Source organism: Myxocyprinus asiaticus, chromosome 22, assembly GCF_019703515.2.
Source record: "Myxocyprinus asiaticus isolate MX2 ecotype Aquarium Trade chromosome 22, UBuf_Myxa_2, whole genome shotgun sequence".
Lineage (NCBI taxonomy): Eukaryota > Metazoa > Chordata > Actinopteri > Cypriniformes > Catostomidae > Myxocyprinus > Myxocyprinus asiaticus.
The window spans coordinates 30,870,573-30,890,097 of record NC_059365.1 but is presented as its reverse complement, the minus strand read 5'-3'; the positions used below and the strand labels follow the sequence as shown (position 1 = coordinate 30,890,097).

General features: G+C 37.4%; 2 protein-coding genes across 4 annotated transcripts in view; both read right to left on the bottom strand.

Moving 5' to 3' along the window:
• The window catches only part of ccdc88b (coiled-coil domain containing 88B), a 66,362-nt gene extending 56,667 nt beyond the window's left edge, over nucleotides 1-9,695 (bottom strand). The window contains exons 1-8 of one of the 2 annotated variants that reach the window (XM_051649286.1): nucleotides 9,472-9,695; nucleotides 8,953-9,086; nucleotides 8,690-8,798; nucleotides 6,036-6,105; nucleotides 5,810-5,868; nucleotides 5,601-5,684; nucleotides 4,925-5,065; nucleotides 4,676-4,812 (exon numbers count right to left, since the gene is read on the bottom strand). In XM_051649286.1, coding sequence (XP_051505246.1) covers nucleotides 4,676-4,812; nucleotides 4,925-5,065; nucleotides 5,601-5,684; nucleotides 5,810-5,868; nucleotides 6,036-6,105; nucleotides 8,690-8,798; nucleotides 8,953-9,086; nucleotides 9,472-9,531 — 794 coding nt within the window. In that variant the 5' untranslated portion in view covers nucleotides 9,532-9,695. The remainder of the gene's footprint in view (nucleotides 1-4,675; nucleotides 4,813-4,924; nucleotides 5,066-5,600; nucleotides 5,685-5,809; nucleotides 5,869-6,035; nucleotides 6,106-8,689; nucleotides 8,799-8,952; nucleotides 9,087-9,471) is intronic. The other variant, XM_051649284.1, reaches the window with a different exon arrangement.
• Nucleotides 9,696-12,432: 2,737 nt separating this feature from the next.
• On the bottom strand, nucleotides 12,433-19,444 carry rom1b (retinal outer segment membrane protein 1b). Of its 2 annotated transcripts, none has more exons than XM_051649695.1 (6): nucleotides 19,351-19,444; nucleotides 18,882-19,032; nucleotides 17,711-17,986; nucleotides 16,734-16,888; nucleotides 15,978-16,224; nucleotides 12,433-13,246 (listed from the first exon to the last, which is right to left on the bottom strand). In XM_051649695.1, exons 2-6 carry the CDS (start codon nucleotides 19,029-19,031, stop codon nucleotides 12,989-12,991), a joined length of 1,086 nt encoding a protein of 361 aa, XP_051505655.1. In that variant the 5' UTR covers nucleotide 19,032; nucleotides 19,351-19,444; the 3' UTR covers nucleotides 12,433-12,988. The 2 variants fall into 2 exon arrangements, with proteins under 2 accessions (XP_051505655.1, XP_051505656.1); XM_051649696.1 differs by having other exon boundaries at nucleotides 18,882-19,035; nucleotides 19,351-19,434.
• Nucleotides 19,445-19,525: the final 81 nt, after the last annotated feature.

Here is a 19,525-nt window from a genome sequence, read left to right as displayed (position 1 = left end):
ACAAGACTGTTTTGATCACACGGACTGGGAGATGTTCCGGTCCGCCTCTGATGACGACATCGAGCTTTACGCTGATAGCGTAATGTGTTTCATCAGAACGTGCGTAGAGGAAGTGATTCCGACCAGAACTGTACGAATCTATCCGAATCAGAAGCCATGGATCAATAGCGATGTTCGCGCGGCACTTAATGTGCGGACCTCCGCTTTTAATTCCGGGAACGCGGAGGAGCATAAACAAGCCAGTTATGCCCTCCGAAAAACTATCAAAACAGCAAAACGCCAGTACAGGAGCAAGATTGAGGGACAGTTTAACACCACCAACTCTAGAAGCATGTGGCAGGGAATTAACATCATCACGGACTTTAAAGGGAATAAAAACTCCGCCATGAACACCGCTGCCTCTCTACCGGATGAGCTAAATACTTTTTATGCTCGTTTTGAGGGAAATCCTCACGGAGAGAGCTCTCGCGGCTGAAGCTACAGAGGTTAGTTCACTCTCCGTCCCTGTAGCGGATGTAACCCAATCCTTCCGACGGGTGAATATCCGCAAAGCCGCGGGCCCAGACGGCATTCCGGGCCGCGTCATCAGAGCGTGCGCGAACCAGCTGGCTGGTGTTTTTACGGACATTTTCAACCTTTCCCTCTCTTTGTCTGTAGTCCCTACATGCTTTAAAACATCCACCATTGTGCCTGTACCAAAACAATCAAAAATAACTTGTTTAAATGACTGGCGTCCTGTTGCTCTGACCCCCATCATCAGCAAATGTTTTGAGAGACTAATCAGAGATTACATCTGCTCTGTGCTGCCTCTCTCTCTAGACCCATTGCAGTTTGCTTACCGCAACAACCGCTCCACTGATGATGCCATTGCATCTACAATACACGCTGCTCTCTCCCACCTGGAAAAAAAGAACACTTATGTGAGAATGCTGTTTGTAGACTACAGCTCAGCATTCAACACCATAGTGCCCTCCAAGCTAGATGAGAAACTCCGGGCTCTGGGCTTAAACAGCTCGCTGTGCAGCTGGACCCTGGACTTCCTGTCAAGCAGACGCCAGGTGGTTAGAATAGGCAGCAACATCTCCTCATCACTAATCCTCAACACTGGAGCCCCGCAGGGCTGTGTTCTCAGCCCACTACTGTATTCTGACTGGCTGCATCTCCGCCTGGTACGGCAATAGCACCACCCACAACCGCAAAGCACTGCAAAGGGAGGTGCAACCTGCCAGACAAATCATCGGAGGTGAGCTTCCCTCCCTCCAGGAAATATATACAAGGTGGTGTGTGAAAAAAGCTCGGAGGATCATCAGAGACTCCAGCCACCCGAGCCATGGGCTGTTCTCACTGCTACCATCAGGCAGGCGGTATCACAGCATCAGGACCCGCACCAGCCGACTCCATGACAGCTTCTTCCCCCAAGCAATCAGACTTCTGAACTCTTGATCTCCCACGATCAAAATACATCAGCACTGCACTTTATTACCCTTACTCTTATATCTCACACTGGACTATTATAAATTATATTATTATTATATTATATTCTCTCTTATCAACTGACTATCAACTGACAGCCTGAATGTCAATACAGTACAATACTGTACATTCTATATATATATATATATATATATATATATATATATATATATATATATATATATACTTTTTTATATGTAGTTTTATTTTTAATTTTTATTGAATAATGTGTATCTATATAGTAAAAACAAAAAAAACAAAACAAAAAACAAAAACAGCGTATTGTATACTGTACAGTGTATGTTATTATTTGTATATTGTTGAGTGTAATTATGTGTATAACAGATGTTTAAATTGTGTTGTGTTAATTTGATGTTTTAAGTTGAGTGTAATTATGTGTATAACAGATGTTTAAATTGTGTTGTGTTAATTTGATGTTTTAAGTTGAGTGTAATTATGTGTATAACAGATGCTTAAATTGTGTTGTGTTAATGTGATGTTTTAAGTTGAGTGTAATTATGTATATCAGATGTTTAAATTGTGTTGTGTTAATTTGATGTTATTGTAAATTGGTATGTCTCATCACTGTCACGACTGCTATGTTGATCGGAACTGCACCCAAGAATTTCACACACCATTGCACTTGTGTATATGGCTGTGTGACAATAAAGTGATTTGATTTGATTTGATTTGATATATACATAAGAAACCACCTTTCCATTTACCGTCAGGCAAGTACCAGTCTAAACATGCAGGCAGAAAATTACTTACACAAATGAAGACATAAAAACAATTATAAATGTAAAAATAATAATTATAATGATGATAATAATCACGGTTTGGGGTGAATATGTTTTTGTATTACTTTATGTTTTAATCACAGATGTATAGGCTGCAGAGTTGCGTTCAAAATGAACTGCTCTGTGGAAATAAAGTGAACTGAACTCAAAGCACCTCCTGAACTGAGATGTCTGAGGTCATTTGCAGCATTCTCATAGACGATACTGTTCTTGCAAAAAAAAAAATAAAAATCAGAAGACAGAAACAAAGAAAGAGTGAAAACCTTTTACATGCGCGTGCTCCATGTGACTGCACGCCTCCGTATTAGCATGTCATACATGCGCATAGACGGCTTTTCTGTCATCTGTTCTTAATAATGTAATAAAGTGTGTTTCTTCAAGCGTGTGTCTGTGTGTCTACGGGTAAATTATTTGTAATATTAATTTGATAATAATAATACCCTAATAATAATAATAATTTAATACATTAATGGGAAAATGAGCCAAATATCATCTTGACATCGTCAAAGGCATCAGCTATTGGCGATCGCTCTGACCATCGTCGATCCCCGAGATCATCGTCTGTTGGCACAACCCTAATGTGCATTTCTCTCTATAAATTAACAAAATGCTCAGACAGTCTCATTGCTGGTTTTTCCAACACATTCAGAATCATTACCGCTTTTGCCGGTGTCGCTGTGGCTCGCTTCGTGCGTGCGCTTGTAAAATTTATATTTTTTATTATGGTTTAGTATTTCTCTGTAATGTAGAACAGTGTTACCAATGTTACTTATAACATTCTTTCTCAGCCCAGGAACTCAAACCATTTTCTGATGCCCCCCAAAAATATATATTTAAGTAATTAAATTAATATCATAAACATGCGACTAGTCGACTAATGGCTTAAATTAACGACTACTAGTTGACTAGGAAAATCTTTGGTCGGGGGCAGCCCTAATAGATTCATCCACAAAATCGTCCCGAAGGTGTGTTGCTCTACAACATAAACTCCAGCTGCTAGGAGGAACCAGCACAAAAAGAGCACGCAGAATTTTCAAACAGTCAAGCAAATGTTTAGTGAGCCGGTCCATTCGGCTGCAACGTAAGTACCTTAATCACTCCATTGACTTCATGAACGACATCGCTTGCTGTGGGCATGTGAATGTTTTACAGTCATCCTGAGCATCTATTCTCAATTTGGCCGGGAATATCAGTGCAAAAGCGATCTTCCGTTGATGTAAAAGTTTCTTTCATTCCTTGAATCGATCACATTTCTCTCTTGTTGAGTTAGTAAAGTCTGGGAACAAAAAAAGGTTGTAAAAATCCTTTACACCTCGCCTCACGTAACACAAGATCTTTAACGGATGATCTCAGAAATTTGGCCAGAATTGATTGGGGCCTGTCTCCCTCAGCAGATCGCCGAGCCGGAACCTTATGAGCTCGCTCGATTTCCAGCTTATGGCCTGTTATGTCGAGCAGACTCGGAAAGAGCCCATCCAGGAATTCCACCACATCCCATCCCTCCACTCCCTCTGGGACCCCCACGATATGGACGTTATTCCGCTGGCTACGGTTTTCCATGTCCTCCAACTTCTCCCAGACATGCTCCAAATCCACCTTGGTCACTAGCGGATTAGCAGATAATTCCCTCTCCGATGACTCCAGATAATCATTCCGTTTCTCGACATCCCCCATTCTTGTGACCACATCAGTAAATTTCACCTCCATGGCAGTGATCGATCGACGTATCACAGCAAGATCCTCCAAGTCAGCAACAACCTTCGTCAGTATTGCCGACATGTTCAACATCACTCGCCACATTTCCTGCACTTCTCCGACCAAATCGACTCCCCGGCTTGGTGCCTGCTCGGGAACGTCAGCTTGAGCATGTAAGTGTCTTTTAATGTCTCCAGAGCCCGAGGATTTTGAATTCTTTGACATATTGTCCTCCTAGAACAGTTATGGAACAGAGTGTATCCAATCTCACCTGTTTATGTCATCAAAGGTATTAAAATTAGCAAAGTGTGCAGAGCTTGCCGTTCACACGTATGATCCTTGCATGGCGTTACGTCAATTGTCGACACATGGTTATTTGATGAGTTTTATGTTTTTTCCGATTACAATAATACGTACAGTGCACTTGTTCAGTTTTGGTCATAATGCCTACATGCATTGTAAAGTACAGCTTCTAAACTTTAAAACGATACCTATTTTGTGTTGGTCAAGACTGTAGTTATTAATATTTTGATAATTATTTTAATCCTGTGCAGGCCTGCTGGCAGGCCTTGAACTTAAAGGGTTCATTCATTATCTTATTATTAATAGCAATAATAATGGGGACTTGAACAAAATGGAAATGTATTGATTATCCACATTGTATAGATAAAGCATCACACATGCAGTAATGCAGCAAATAAACTCACAGTTCCTGTTTTAGTTGACGAAGTTTAGCTTTGCTGTCTGCCAGCTGCACAGCCAGCCCCTCTGGAGGTCCAAACCCGTTTGACGTGGTTATGTGGGATGTAGATGATTCCCGTTCCTGGTAAAGCTCTGCTATCCTCTAAACATCAGACAGAGCTAATGAATGCCTTTTGTTATAATCTAATTCATCCACACCTACTTTAACTGAAACATGAATTCACAGATATAGCAGATATAAATTAATCTCTCACCTCCAAGTGTGTGTCACGTTGAGCATGCAGACTCTGGATCTGTTTGGCCATGGAGCAGAAGAGACTCTGCAACTCTGCCCCATTCAGTCCACACATGTCCCCAAACTCCAGGGGAAGCACTGCACTCGGGTCCTGGGTCACCTGGAGCATGATGAATCACTGAGTTAGTGGCATAAATTAGAATAAATGCTCTTTAGTTTGAGATGATGTTCACGACTTAAAAACCCCATAAAATGACTAGTCAGACACCCGTTTTCTTTTCTTAGTTGACATATTTCCTACACCATTAAAAAGTGGTAACCTGCCATTGTTACCTCAAGGATCTATTTCTACTTGATTTAAACCTTAAAAATTACTTATGTTAGTGTAACCTAATATGTCAGGTAAATTTAGTTGAATAAAACCAGTTAATTTAGATGTTACCACATGAAACACAGTTTTTAGGTTACATAACAAAGTGTTTTTTACAGTGTTTTCAAACAGGATGTTAAGACAGGACATATCAAAGAGCTTGTCCCTTTTTTTAAATAGCCAATAACAGTCTTTGGTATAAATCACAACATATACAGTATTTGGCTTTATAGCTAATAGACATGTAAAAGCCTTAAAACTAAAATTTGATTGGGTGGAATTGTACACTTCAAAATGAAACATTATCAACAGTACTGGCACTGACCTCCTGTATGCAAAGGGCAATCTCTGCCTGTGTGTCGATGTCCAAGCACTGAATTTGCTGAATGAAAGTTTCCTTCCTTTCACACTGGTGACAAGAGAAATGAATCACTTTTAGCAAGATTGCACTCTAATTCATTTTACAGGGTAATGTCTGAGGAAAATGCTGAAGATAGTGGATATGTGTCTCAACAATGTGTTTACAATGGTTACCTGTACAGCACAGCCCAGCAATAACAGTAGCAGTCTCCTCAGCTCTGCAACAGCGCCCTCTGTTCACATGAGGGAAACCAACAAGAAACAACAACACAGTATATTTACTTTTCATTTATTGTTTGGATCTTTCTTGTTTGTTTGTTTTTGAATGAATTGTTGATAAATATTTGGAGAATAAAAATTTTCCTGTTTTGAAATTATATGAGAGATGACAGCATTACACCTGTCAGGGGATCTCGACCTAAAACAGCAACATTTGGAAGAGGCATCAGCAGCAGCTGCTGTAGATTCTCCTGAAAGAAAAAGAAAAAACACAAGAAAGGAAAGTCATCCTAGCCAATACAAGTGAGGTTTTTAGTAAAAAAAATATAACACAAATTGAAGTGAAGACAAAAGTGTGCTAGTTCCTTATTTTTGTAGTAAAAAAAAAAATGCTTACTAATCTGAACCACTTCATACAGTTATGAACATATTACAGCAGCTTTAGTAGTAATTTCGCAATATAGTAATTTAATGCTTTTAAAACTACCTTTCATTTCAAAAAGAACTGTGATGATTTCATGGTACAGTGATGGTATCAGAAGGTCATACCATGGTACTTTGATATCATAGTACTAAATGATTACCAAATTAATTTACTATGGTATTTACATGGTACGCCATGGTACTTTAAAGAATACCAAGCTATTACCTTGGTACCATATACATGTCCAAAAAACATGGTAAAACATGGTAAAACAATGTAAATATTGTAAGTGTATATAGAAGTTAGCTAACACTAACAAATCACCAGTGGTCACCTCACTTCCTTCCTCAGTAAATGTCCACACATACTTGTTCAAAATACTTGTTTACAGTGTAGTTGTTAATCTGCTAGTTTTTTTCAAAGATAAACCAACTGCTGTACAACTGGAAAGCACACTTCATTTTGTCTTATTAAAAGAGTTAATTTCCAAAGATCCAGATCAATACAACAATAGCAAACTCATGTACAGTATACATATATGTTTATTTTATTTTATTTTTTTTTATTATTTATTTATTTTATTTTTTTGCTGCAATTTTCTAATGACTGTATGATTTCGTTTGCCATCGTTTGTTCGATGGAAATATTTTTTTTTCTAATTAAACCTAATTAAATATTCCTTGCTTATTACAAAATAATTTATGAATCAACAAGAGACTTATCACTGTTTTAAACACTGACACATTCTCACACAGCACAGACCAGTGTGCAAACCTAACTCTCATTTTGTGTCAGTAACAAATATTAAATGAAGATGTAACAAGAAATTACTGAATATTTAAATGCTCTATTTTAAATGTAAAAATGTCCATAAATAAGTGAAAAAAATAAAAAATAAAAAAATAGGCTGTGTTATTTCTATGTGCTTTGTGTTAAAATAACAGTGATTAACACATGTCCACAGCAGGACATTTAAAACAAGAAGTGAAACCACAAAGAGAGAAAAAAACAAACAAACTTACAGCTACAAGGCAGTACATACTGTTTAATGCATTAGTGACCTGTCCATTCATACACTGTAATATTTACGTCTTTTATCCCAATTCACCTCCATTGTAAGTGCCTTACTGTATTTGCATTTGTTTTTTTTTTTTAAATAAGTGAGGGACAAGTTGAAATAAATGTCTGTGGTAATCAACATTATGTCACAAATGCTGTCTGATGCTTACGCAAATGCTGATATCTCAGCTCTGTAGGTCCATACAATGCAAGTGAATGGTGATCAGAACTTTGAAGCTCCAAAAGGAGATAAAGGCAGCATAAAAGTAATCAATAATTAATCAATGTTTTCTTAAGAGATCCAGTTGGTTTTGGGTGAGAAACAGATCAAAATATGCCTCCTTTTTCACTGTACATCTTGCCATTGCAGTCTTTAGTCACGATCATGATTTCAAGCTTGGTTGCATTTCCTAGAGCTTGACGTGTGCGCAAAGAGCTAGATAGCACTAGGAAGTGTAATCCAGCTTGAAATCATGATCACCAAGGACACTGCAGATGTCAAGATTTATGGTGTGAAAGAGTAACTTTTTGGACTGTTTTCACCCAAAACCGATTAGATCGCATCAGAAGACATGGATCAAACCAGTGTTTCCCAACCCTGTTCCAACAGTACACATTTTGAATGTCTCCTTGATCTGACGCATTCATTTCAGGTCTTGGAGTATCTTCTAACAAGCTGATGAGTTGAATCAGGTGTTTTAGATTAAGGAGACATAATAAACGTGCACTGTTGGTGTGCCTGCAGAAACAGGGTTGGGAAACACAGGATTTAACTACTGAAGTCAAATGGATTACTTTTATGTTGCCTTTAAGTGCTTTTTAGAGCTTCAAAGTTTTGGTCACCATTCACTTGCATTGAATGGACCTACAGATCTAAGATATTCTTCTAAAGAAAGTCATATACATCTAGGATGGCATGAGGGTGAGAAAATGATCAGAGAATTTTCAATTTTGGGAGAACAGTTCCTTTAAAATATCAAGTTGCCATGACTGTATAACAATTGTCTGTTTAGATTGAGCCTGTCTAAGAAAGTTGTATCAAATTAGGAGTTCTGTACAAACTGTTCCAATATTTTGGGCATCATCTCATGTTTTCTATCAGAAACAATTTATGTTATTGAGAGCAAAGTGCTTGTTGTCTTACATTGACAACATCACATGATTACTTATCCCATGAACACTCATGAGACAAGAAATAACTTAAAATGCTATCGTAATAGAAAAACTGCTTCAAGATGCATAAAAAATACAATGATCAGGCAATTCTTCAGTTATTTTTTCAGCATTGTTTATGTGATCTAAAAATAATTTTAACAGCACATACTGACATGACTGATGGTGTAATTCAGTACCTGATAGTATGATCTCAGGTGTCGATTGAGGATGGAAAAGTTCTGGACTCTGAGAATCTTGTCGTCACCCACATTGTGGTAAATCTGCTCTAATTTTGGATTGGGATCACTGATAACATTTTTTTTTTTAACATACAGACAAAGAGCAAATACTGGCGTTAGCTGAGTCATTGTTGAAATGTCCTCAATAAATTGTTAGTTAGTTTTGAACAACCACCATTATTCAAAACAACATTGATCTAAGTATATTTATTCTGTCTTACATGATCCTCATGACTTCATTGAGGTAGACTCCATTGGTAAGCTTCAGGTATGGTCTTACTGCATTCTGGGAGTCCATGTACTGCTGGGTAAATGATCCATTCTCTTCATCGACAATACCCTCAAAGAGATGCACCTTACAGAAAATAAAAACATCAAGAAGAAAAAACTGAGATGGATCCTAGCACGACTCTGTTGTAAATGCTTTATTAGGCCTGGTTATCAAAGTAGCCTATTCTGTGGAGACTTATAGTTTCATTTCGACACTAAAAACTAAATAAATCATTAAGATTTTTATTTATTTTTTTTTATTTTATTTTATTTTTTTTTTATAAATGTTGACCAGTGTTTATTTGGTAAAGATCATATCCAAAAATAAGGAACATTAATTGATGATCAAACGGCATTTCTTAACATCTTTTATAGTTCTACTGTTTCTGAGGGGATTTGTAAAGTTTAAAAAACAATAAGGATGAACAAAGAGCTGATAATCTTGTTTTCTTTAAATCAGATACACCTACCCATGTAACAAGTGCACTTCCCATAAATTCTTCTAATATTTCCGTAAAGTTTACATCCATCTTCCTGATCACTTTAATTTGTTAGAACACTACCTACCGTTTAAATAATATACTTTTATAAGTACATTCATTATGATAATATTTCTCTGGACAATAGACTACAGCTGTTTAACTGTTAACATCTTTGCTTTCTGTGCCTGTCCCTTCATTCTGTCACAGTATTCACACTTCGAAACCTCCCCGGAATCTAAAGTTGCGTTGCAGCAAGTTTGTTCCCCTTCACGCGTCCTCGTGTCAGCATGACGCTCGTGTTTCCACATAGAACCCAGCAACACCGCAACATTAGGGCTGCGTCTAAAACCTATTAAGCTGCCTACCTAGACTACATTTTTTGGCATCCAGCGCGTGCAGACCTTATTCACATAGTAGTAAAAAAAAATTGTAATACATTTGACGTGAATGAAACGAAGCTGTAAGCCGGGATGGACCGGTTGCATGTAGTGGACTTTTCAAATAAAGATGCATTTTTTTTTTTTTTTTTTTTTAGTCCAATGTTAATTTATATTTCAGTTACATTTGACGTTTACTTAGTTTTCAGGTTAAATCCATTCATAAATCTGATATATCACAATATTTTTCAAAATACTACAAGAATGGCTGCTTACATGTATGTAACACATACACTCACTGAGCACTTTATTAGGAACTCCTGTACACCTACTTATTCATGCGATTATCGAATCAGCCAATCGTGTGGCAGCAGTGCAATGCATAAAATCACTTAAAATCACAGGCATGGACTCTACAAGATCCCAGAAGGTGTCCTGTGGTATCTGACACCAAGATATTAGCAGCAGATCCTTCAAGTCCTGTATGTTGCAAGGTGGACCCGCTGTGGATTGGACTTGTTGGTCCAGCACATCCCACATATGCTCAATCGGATTGAGATCAGGGGAATTTGGAGGACAGGGCAACACCTTGAATTCTTCATTATGTTCCTCAAACCATTCCCGAACAATGTGTGCAGTGTGGCAGGGTGCATTATCCTGCTGAAAGAGGCCACTGCCATCAGGGAATACTGTTGCCATGAAGGGGAGTACCTGGTCTGCAACGATGTTTAAGTAGGTGGCACGTGTCAAACTGACATCCACATGAATGGCCAGACCCAGGGTTTCCCAGCAGAACATTGCCTAGAGCATCACACTCCCTCCACCGGCATGTCTTGTTCCCACAGTGCATCCTGGTTCCATCACTTCCCTAGGTAAACGGCACACATGTACATGACCATCCACATGATGTAAAAGAAAACGGGATTCATCGGACTAGGCAAACTTCTTCCACTGCTCCAAGGTCCAGTTCAGACGCTCACGTGTCCATGGTAGGCGCTTTTGACGGTGGACAGGGGTCATCATGGGCACTCTTACTGGTCTGTGCCTACGCAGCCCCATACGCAGCAGGGTGCAATGCACTGTGTTGTGACACATTCCTCCTGTAACCATCATTAACATTTTCTGTGACTTGTGCCACAGGATAGCCTTGTTGCCCTTGCACATCGATGGGCCTTGGGCGCCTAACACCCTGTCGCCGGTTTGTGGTTTGTCCCTCCTCAGACCACTGTCGGTAGGTACTCACCACTGCTGACCGGGAGCACCCCACAAACTTTGCTGTTTCACAGATGCTCTGACCCAGTCCTCTGGCCATAGCACTTTGGCCCTTGTCAAAGTCGCTCAGGTCTTTACTCCTGCCAAGTTCTCCTACATTCAACACGTTGACTACGAGAACTGATTGTTCACTTACCATCTAATCCACCCAGACCTACCAGTCGCTTTGGATGAAAGCATTTGCCAAATTAATAAATGTAAAATATAATATAAATGTAAAACCCACTGAAGAGACGTCTATCCCCCACAGCCTCGTTGTCATTCCTGTCAAAAATCAAAGATGTCGCTGCCTGGAATAAGGTCTTTTTGGGTGCCCTTACCACAAATTTAGAGTTCTGGCAGACTAGCCACAAATTTGCCACAATTTGCCACTAATTACTTTCACATGCAAATGAGCTTATGATTCACCACAAATGTTTGACTGGCATTTGCAGCTCTTTGCCTGTAGTGGTGAACCTGCAGCAAAACTTTGGCAACAATGGACAATTTACGGCAAGTTTGTGGCAAATTTGACTTGAACACTCGATTTTTGTAAGGGTCGTTGTAGCTGAGTGTCAGGTTCCAATCTAGTTTAGTCTTTTCTTCATAGTGTTCTTCCATTAAACCCTGTCGTCTAGGTAGACAGATCACTAGGATTTTGGACACAACCTATGTGTGTGGGCAACATATGAAACGAGAGTAACAGTAAAAGTTGGAAGAATTTTGGCTCCATCTGGTGGTGTATTGTAATGGTGTAGTACACTGGCATATCCTCCGACAGTTTGCAACCACTATATTTGTTCACTATAATGGCATATTAGTCGAACCTAACCTATTGGACAAGCAGAGCTGTCGTCGGGGGAACAACATGGAACAGGACATTCCTGGTCACAGATGCCAAATTAACCAGAAATAACTGAATATTGGATGCATAAATTATTGTGTTGGAGTTGCATTTCTTGTGTTGCCCCATGTGCGTGAGTGCTTTGGCAGCGGTCATAGTATTAACTGTTATCAAAGGGATAAAGAGATTTCAGGTTTCAGAACAGGACACCCAACAATATGGCCTGCCTCAATCATTCAGCATAATCCTATTCATCTCTCTCTCTCTCTCTCTCTCTCTCTCTCTCTCTCTCTCTCTCTCTCTCTCTCATTTCTTTAGTGACAAAAGAGGAAATGAATGATGAATGGAACATAGCATAACATAACATGTTTATGCAAGTGTAAAGTAAGAAAACATTTTGGCACTAAAGAGAAACCAAAATAAGGGGCCCTCATAATAAGTTAATGTCTCACCAAAATGACCACGTTACTTCACAGATCATTTAAAAACTCTTTATTTGTCGTATGCATTCTGCAATTTCAGCTCACTACTTTTGTCTAGTTAAGCAAAGCATAAAGCAGAAAAAACGTCTACAAACAGCATGTGGTGTATTATACAATTTCATTGTATAATCGATTAAAATTGTGCTCCTTCCTTGTACATCTTCACTTTATAAATAATTTTAAGCATTCTGAGAGGTTACTGCTTGGTTACACTGAGTACCTTCTTTAACATCATGTAATAAAGTAACATTTTTATAGAATAATTATGATTATTTATGCCCTTTCTGGATGATAAAGAAAAAAAACCAAGGACAGCTGTAGAAATTTCAGCACTCATGTGCACATGTGCACCCATGGAAGATCGTGTCTAGATGGTTAACCTTGTTCTGCAAAACTTGTAAGATTCACATTGGCTGATTCCAAATTTAGAGTAAAGGTGAGTATTGCTATGGGCTTCCACATAAACAGTGTATGAATGTTGCAAGACTTTTCAAAGAGCGAGGGTTTCAATCTTGACACGACCCTCATTATAAACAATTACACAAAGTAATTTAGCTAGGGGGTGTGGCTTCCTTTTCTGGGGCCGGAGTTGCAGCTCCTGCCTCTGGGTCTGTGGTTGGGGTCGTAGCCGTTGCATCGCCCACCTGCGCGAACTGGATTATTTTCATCAACTTTTTTTTGGTCTCCAACAAAGTCTCCTTCACTCCCTTCTCCAAGATGTAACCCTCAGTTTCGATCTCCACATTCTCCTGTCCCAGCACACCCTCCATTGCAGTGTGCAGGTACCGCAGACTCACCAGCATGGTCATCTAAGGCCCAAACAGAGATACAGGTGTCTGAGTTCAAACTTAATGTAACACTTTACATTAATGTACATTTTTTTAAAGGTGTTCATTAATAATTCATTTACAAATGCATTATAAATCATCAATAAGCGGTTGTAACAACATGCATAAAAGTAGTAATTTCATGCAGTACCTTTCAAATAGTGAGCCATTTAGCCTCGCATGTTATAAATGCTTAGGAACATTTATTCAACATTAGTTACCTATGAATACCTTAATGTAATTTGGAAACGAAGCATTCATAAGGAGTTGCCAACATTAGAAACCTATGTGCTGTACATAAAATTCCTTATAATTTAATGGTCATCAGGCTTTATTTTATGATATATTCTGTGAATTAGCATGAAGACCTAAAAAGTGTTTTTGCAGAGGAATTTAGGTAACTAGGACTGAGATACTCCTTTTAATCTCACTTAATAGTCTATTTTTGATGCAATGTCACATAAATCATGAATTAGGGCATTTAATTTTTTCATTAATAAGTATGAATAAGTGTATTAAACATTTATAACATGTATGTTAAAATGCACACTATTTGGCAAGTACTACATTAAAGCCGCCCTTTTTTATGTTGTTATAACTGCATATCAATGATTTATAATGCATTTATTAATGACTTATTAATCATTAATGAACCCATTTATAAACCCTTAACAAAAGGAACATTAATGTGAAGTGTTACTTAAAATGTTTTCTTAAAATGTTTGACAAAATAGCTCTTCTTCTTAAAGGTGAATTTAACTGTTTCTGCGCCACTAGCATCACCTAACGAAATTGCAAATAAAATGACTTTTTTTAAACTACACTCCCACCGTCTTCCACTGGTCAACAAGCAGTTAGTCCCGCCCAAAACACACATCATTGTTGAGCCAGTGTTGCTATGGCGGGCTGGTCAGGATGCTCAAACAACCAGAGCAAAGTTTTGATCGCACCACAGAGTAAAAGGTCTTTCACTTATGAAATGAAATATTTATTTCTTCTCTCCTAAATTACACACACCACCTTTAAAGTTTGACTGTGTGTATCAACAGCTAATAGTAGGCTACTGTAAGTGAGATATACTGATAATACTCTGTTGATATCATACTATGTATCAAATGCAAATCCATTTTTGTTCCCTGGTGGTGGCAGAAGAACTAGAGTCGATCTTATTTGTTGACTGTCACAGCAGCATATGAGAACAGATTAGTCATACAGTAGTGTTACAAAAGCTGTTATAAAAGCTCAGAGCGTGATGTGGTTTTGGGTGCGAGTTATTTTGAATAATGTTAATGAATATTGACACCCCTGTTCACCACCGCACTGCCAGCAGTTCTGGAAGTGTATCAATATTTACTGAGTGTTGAGCGTGTGAATGGTTCAATGTGTTGAGCACATTAGATAATACAATGTGTTATTCAAGGTCAGAGCTTAAAATTATGTGCTTATTGGGGGTCCACACAAAACATTCCTCTAATGTTGGTCCTTTGATCTTTTTCATCACAGCTATGCATGGCATCTGATGCAACTGACTCATACAATCACATAGTTGATTATGTGATGTTACAGAATCACATATTACAGCTATATTACAGAAACTTTATAGAAGTTAATATCTGAAATGTCCAAGTTAGCATTCTTTAATTGCCACAGTTACACAGAGTTAGGAGTTTTCTGTAATACAGCCCCTGAATCTTAAGTATAAGTCAAGCTAAGTCACCATTCACTTTTATTGCGTCTTTTTTCTTTACAATGAAAGTGAATAGTGACTGAAACTATATTCTGCCTAACATTCAGAATGTTAGTTTCAAAAGAAAGTCATATGGGTTTGGAACAACGTGAAAAAGAGTAAATGTGAACTATCTCTTTAATAAATAATAAATATAGAATCTAACTGGACAATAAACATCAGTGATCTGGGCAAAATAGGCCAGTAATGACCATATAGATAACAACGTAGAATTTAATATGAATCTAAGTCAGTGACTGTAATAACAATATAGATGACAATGTAGAATCTAAAATAGAATCTAAGTCTGTAATAACCATAAAGATGACAATATAGAATCTAAAATAGAATCTAAGTCTGTAAAGACTGTAATGGTCCCACTTTATATTAGGTGGCTATAACTACTATTTATTAACATTTAAAACATACAAGACTATGTATTTACAGTGTAAATACCCACATTTGCTGTTACTGAGGTTGAGGTACAGGTAAAGTTAACAGTGTAACTACAAATGTAATTAAATGCAAGTACTTTAAATGTAATTACAATGCAACAACATGTATGTATATAATAAGTACATTGTATCAAATGGTTAGGTACATAGTAGTTAAGGCCGCCTAATATAAAGTGGGCCCACTGTAATAACCATATAGAAGACTATATAGAATCTAGTATGAAATCTAAGACTGTAATAACTGTAATAACAATATAGATGACAATATAGAATCTGTCTGTAGTGACAATAATGACGATATAAAATCTAGTATAAAATCAAAGTCTGTAATGACTATATCTAATCTGGAATCTAAGTCTTTAATGACTATGTAGAGATGACAATATATAATATATTATAGAATATAAGTCTGTAATGACTGTAATGACCATATAGATGACAATATAGATATAGAATCTAATTGGACAGTAACAAGAACCCTGTAATGGTCATTCATTCAGTCATTCATGGATGGTTTAACATTGACACCTACCTGGAGAAAGAAAACAGACAGAACACCAGGGCCAATGGTGTTCATTAAACCCATGTAGTAGCTGACCAGAGCCTGGCGGCAGCCTCGGTTATAGAGGTTCAGCTCCTCAGTCTGATATTCGTAGTTGTAATGGGCAGCATTGTCCAAGAGACTGTACTGGATGCAGGGCCGGGGGGAGGCTGGGTTACAGCAGCTGAATGGAACGCCGTCTACCAGATAACGGCCGTCCACGTTGCTCCTCACACGACTGTATCGGAAAAGTGGAATAGACAGAAAAAGCCATAGCCTAAATGTATATATTTAGGATTAAGATTATATACTATGGAATTATGTCCATAAAATGCCATAGTTTTGTTGCACCATTGATTGATTTCTGTGTTTTACTCTTTTTTTTTTTTTTTGTCTTGCGATTACTTTCCGATCAATTCACCAGTATTTGGGGTTGACCTTTCTGTTCATCTGATGTTGGCATGTGACCTTTGACTTCCTATTTTGTAACATGACATTGTGAGTTCTTATTAACCTTGAAAGCAAAGGCTTTGGATAGTTGTCCTTTTGTTATTTGAATAACTTGTTCATTCATTTACATTTAAATGTAAATTTATTAATTTAGCAGACTTTACTAACCATTCATTTATTCAATCAGTGGTTATTAAAAACAGTATTTTGAAAAACCACTTACAGTATATCTTTGATATGTCACCTAAAGCATATAGTACAGATCTTTGTTTTGTTTTGTTTTTTGTTTTTACTCACTCTTTCACTTCTTTGGATGTAAAGTCCAGGTAACGGCTGCTGATCCACTGCACCTCAAACCAGTCCCTGTAGTTGGTATTGCCACAGCAGTGGAACTCAATCTGTAAACGGTCAATAGTCTCCTTCTGGAAGCAACGGCCTGGTGTGTCTGTGTCCTGTAGAGATACAATGTTTACAGTAACATCAGATACAGTAACTAGTGCACTGTAAAAAGTGTTTTTGTTCAGGTAATCTAAAAATGTGCTTCATCCAGTAATGTCTAAATTAACTGGTTTTATTCAAGTCAAAAATGCTAATTAATCAGACTAAATTAACCTGACAAATTAGGTCATATCAAGTAGAAGTAGATCCTTGAGGTAACAATTGAGGATTCAATAAGAGATTAGACAGTGATATCAAATGACTTAAAATTGAAGTTCAAATTCAAATCCCCCAAACCCTTTTTATTTATTTTTTTGCTGTAATTATAAACATTATTTTGGGCATTATGTTGTCTAGCATGTGGTAACATCTAAATGAACTGTTTCATTTTTACAAATCAAAAATGATTTGATGATTTAATATGACTTAATCAACCTGACTACATTAGGTTACAATAATGAACGTGATTTTTAAGGACCAGATCAAATTGAAATATCACTTTAAAGTAGCAACTGCATGCAACCACTTTTTACAGTGTAAAATACAATTTCTTTCACACTGTAGTACTTTGAAATGTCAGATTTTTACATGCTGAAACATTTTTCACGTGTCTCATAAAGTAAATGATGCTTATTATGCATATGTAACAAGATGATGGCAATAACAGAAAGAGAGATGTCTTTACAGAATGAGCATTTGTATTTTGATTGTATTAAGATGGTCATGAAACCAAAATGACCATCAAACACTGCAATTTATTTATAACTATCTATAACTGACACCTGATGGCTGTTAAATAAGCCCTTCCTAAAATTCTATCTGTGCTTCTCCCAAACCTTGTAGAAACGGATGCCGTTCTTCAGCCCGATTTTCAGAGACTCCTCCAGGCTGGGCTGCAGGGCGTAACTCAGAATCATGGCGACTATTAGCAGGGAGGTGAAGAATATGGAGATGCAGAAGAATGGAGGAAGAAAGGTCTTCCAGCGTGGGAAGCGCGAGGGGTCCAGTGAGTCCTGGCAGACTTTACCAGCACAGATGTTGATGCCCACTGATGCTAGTCCCACTGCCATCAGCAGATTTGGTACAATGTGGATGTCCATACTGTCCATCACCTGTAGAGTGTAAAATGGGTGAGAATTTGTTACTCAGTAAATGTCCTCTTTTACAATCTTTAGCAGTTATGTTATATATGTATATATATATATATATATATATATATATATATATATATATATATATATATATATGAAAAGAGAAAACTGTATGTATATATTTTCTCAGTTTCTTCCCTCTATGCTTGTTTTTACTGTGTGAGGTTTTTTATTCATGATTTTTACTGACTCCATTATAGATACTAGCTTAGTTATTGGTGTTCATATAGAGGACCTTATCTGAGTGCCAATCCACAGGATTATGCGAGATTATTCCTCTTGACAAGACAAAGCTTAGTCCTGTTAGGCTTGTGTTGACAGCGTAAAGGGTAAATTACAGTTTAATATATATTGTGCCCTGATTCTGATAACTAAACGATATATAATACAGTTTACTAAACTTGGATTAGTAACCATTATAAGTGAGTACATTTAAATAACAATGATGCCTTCAAAATAATGAATGCCATTTTCACTGTCCTGCAGATAGTTTTGGTTTTGGAAATTATCATAAAGAATCTATATTAGAAAATGAGACACACTGAATAATTTCACAGTGGCAACACAAGGCACTGAAAGACTCCTTTGCATGACTGCAGTAAGGTATTAACAATGTGCAAACAGTTCAGAGTCAACTGTGTTTGATTTGTATGTGTTCACATTTTTGATTATACTTTCACAAACTTTTAAGATCCTAACTGACTGTAATGGCAGGCACACTATAGCTGGCAATTCATATTGTGTACTTGTCTACTGTATTACCAAAGCAGGTAGTTTTTGATACATTGGTTCTATTTCTGCTTAGATGAAACATTTCTACTTAATTTTTACGTTTCTAAAATTGAAGTTTTGTTACCTCTGATCTGCGATGTAGCTCGGTTTTGAGGAAGACTCCCATTGCAAAGGTGATGGCTCCAGAGAACATAGCTACCCAAGAAAGCAGCCAGACACTCTGGGCCAGACGCACCCTCTTTTGGAAGGGGAACTTCAGTTTCATCAACACCATGCTGCTTAAAAAGGTATTTTAAAATGGCCATTGTAAATTTTAGATTGAAAAGTGAGGTTTGATAGACAGTTCAGAAAGTTTTATGCGCACCAGTATCCAGTTCAGCAAATAATTAATAATTAATAGGTAAATTCCCATTAATCTCCATTATGTCTTAAATAAGGAATGAGCTTGTGAAAAAAAAAAAGATTCCAAATAATGCTAATGCATGGACGTGAAACAAAAACATAGTGCCTTGAAGCTTGATTTAAACGTAAAAATTAGGTAGTTTTCAAGATCATCCAGTTTTACATTGAGTAGAAGTAAAAAATGTCTTTACCTTCAAAATATTTTGCGTGCCCTTTCTTTTGGACCCTGAACCTTCAGTGTGCCTCCTACAGTTTGGTAGCCATTTTGGCTAGGGCTTAGAAATATGATATAGAGTATTATGTCTTGAGTTTCATAATCTCCTGTACTTTTGTCTGATCCTATTAGACCAACTCCACCAATGAGAA

Coding starts and splice junctions, on each gene's coding strand:
- rom1b (XM_051649695.1), bottom strand. CDS start 19,031: ATGGTGTTGATGAAACTGAAGTTCCCCTTCCAAAAGAGGGTGCGTCTG. Junction 16,889..17,710: donor ACGGCATCCGTTTCTACAAG/GTTTGGGAGAAG, acceptor GTATCTCTACAG/GACACAGACACACCAGGCCG. Junction 13,247..15,977: donor TGTCTGTTTTCTTTCTCCAG/GTAGGTGTCAAT, acceptor TTTGGGCCTTAG/ATGACCATGCTGGTGAGTCT.